Genomic DNA, 449 nt, shown 5'->3' with positions numbered 1-449 from the left:
TTTTAGCGTATGGGTTTCTGCAGATTTAGGGGAGTCTGAAGGTCTCTGTCCTGAACGCAGAGCAGTGTAGTCAGAGGGAGTAGTGGTGTAACTGAGGCCTGGAGCGGGGGAGGTTAAATGATCAGATGTTGAGTATTCACCAGTCTTCTGAAGTTCCTGGTACGTAGTAGCACCTGTGGAGGAAGAGAGGCAAATAAGAAACTTCCCCCAGAGAGCTTCCTTCAGGGTTTATATACATATGGAACAGAATCCCCTTTACATGGCCAAGCTGAGAGAGAAGGGAATATCAGAATCTCCATCTTTTCCTAACATTCTGGCTCCATCCCAAATGTAACAGTCTGAGAGACTGGGGTAAGCCCTCTAGCAGAACTTCCCATGGTGGGGCCAACCCATGGCTCACTCGGGAGAGTGCGGTGCTGATAACACCAAGGCCACGGGTTCGGATCCCT

The 449-nt window shown here is 49.9% G+C and overlaps 1 protein-coding gene across 1 annotated transcript in view; it reads right to left on the bottom strand.

The window, feature by feature from the left end:
- Positions 1 to 449, bottom strand: part of DPCR1 (diffuse panbronchiolitis critical region 1) — a 10321-nt gene that overhangs the window by 3127 nt on the left and 6745 nt on the right. Inside the window, exon 2 of the mRNA XM_008575349.1 lies at positions 141 to 173. Within this exon, the coding sequence (XP_008573571.1) occupies positions 141 to 173 (33 nt within the window). The remainder of the gene's footprint in view (positions 1 to 140; positions 174 to 449) is intronic.

The sequence above is a fragment of the Galeopterus variegatus genome, unplaced genomic scaffold (assembly GCF_000696425.1).
Source record: "Galeopterus variegatus unplaced genomic scaffold, G_variegatus-3.0.2 Scaffold1170, whole genome shotgun sequence".
Taxonomy (NCBI): Eukaryota; Metazoa; Chordata; class Mammalia; order Dermoptera; family Cynocephalidae; genus Galeopterus; species Galeopterus variegatus.
This window is presented reverse-complemented; position numbering and strand designations above follow the sequence as displayed.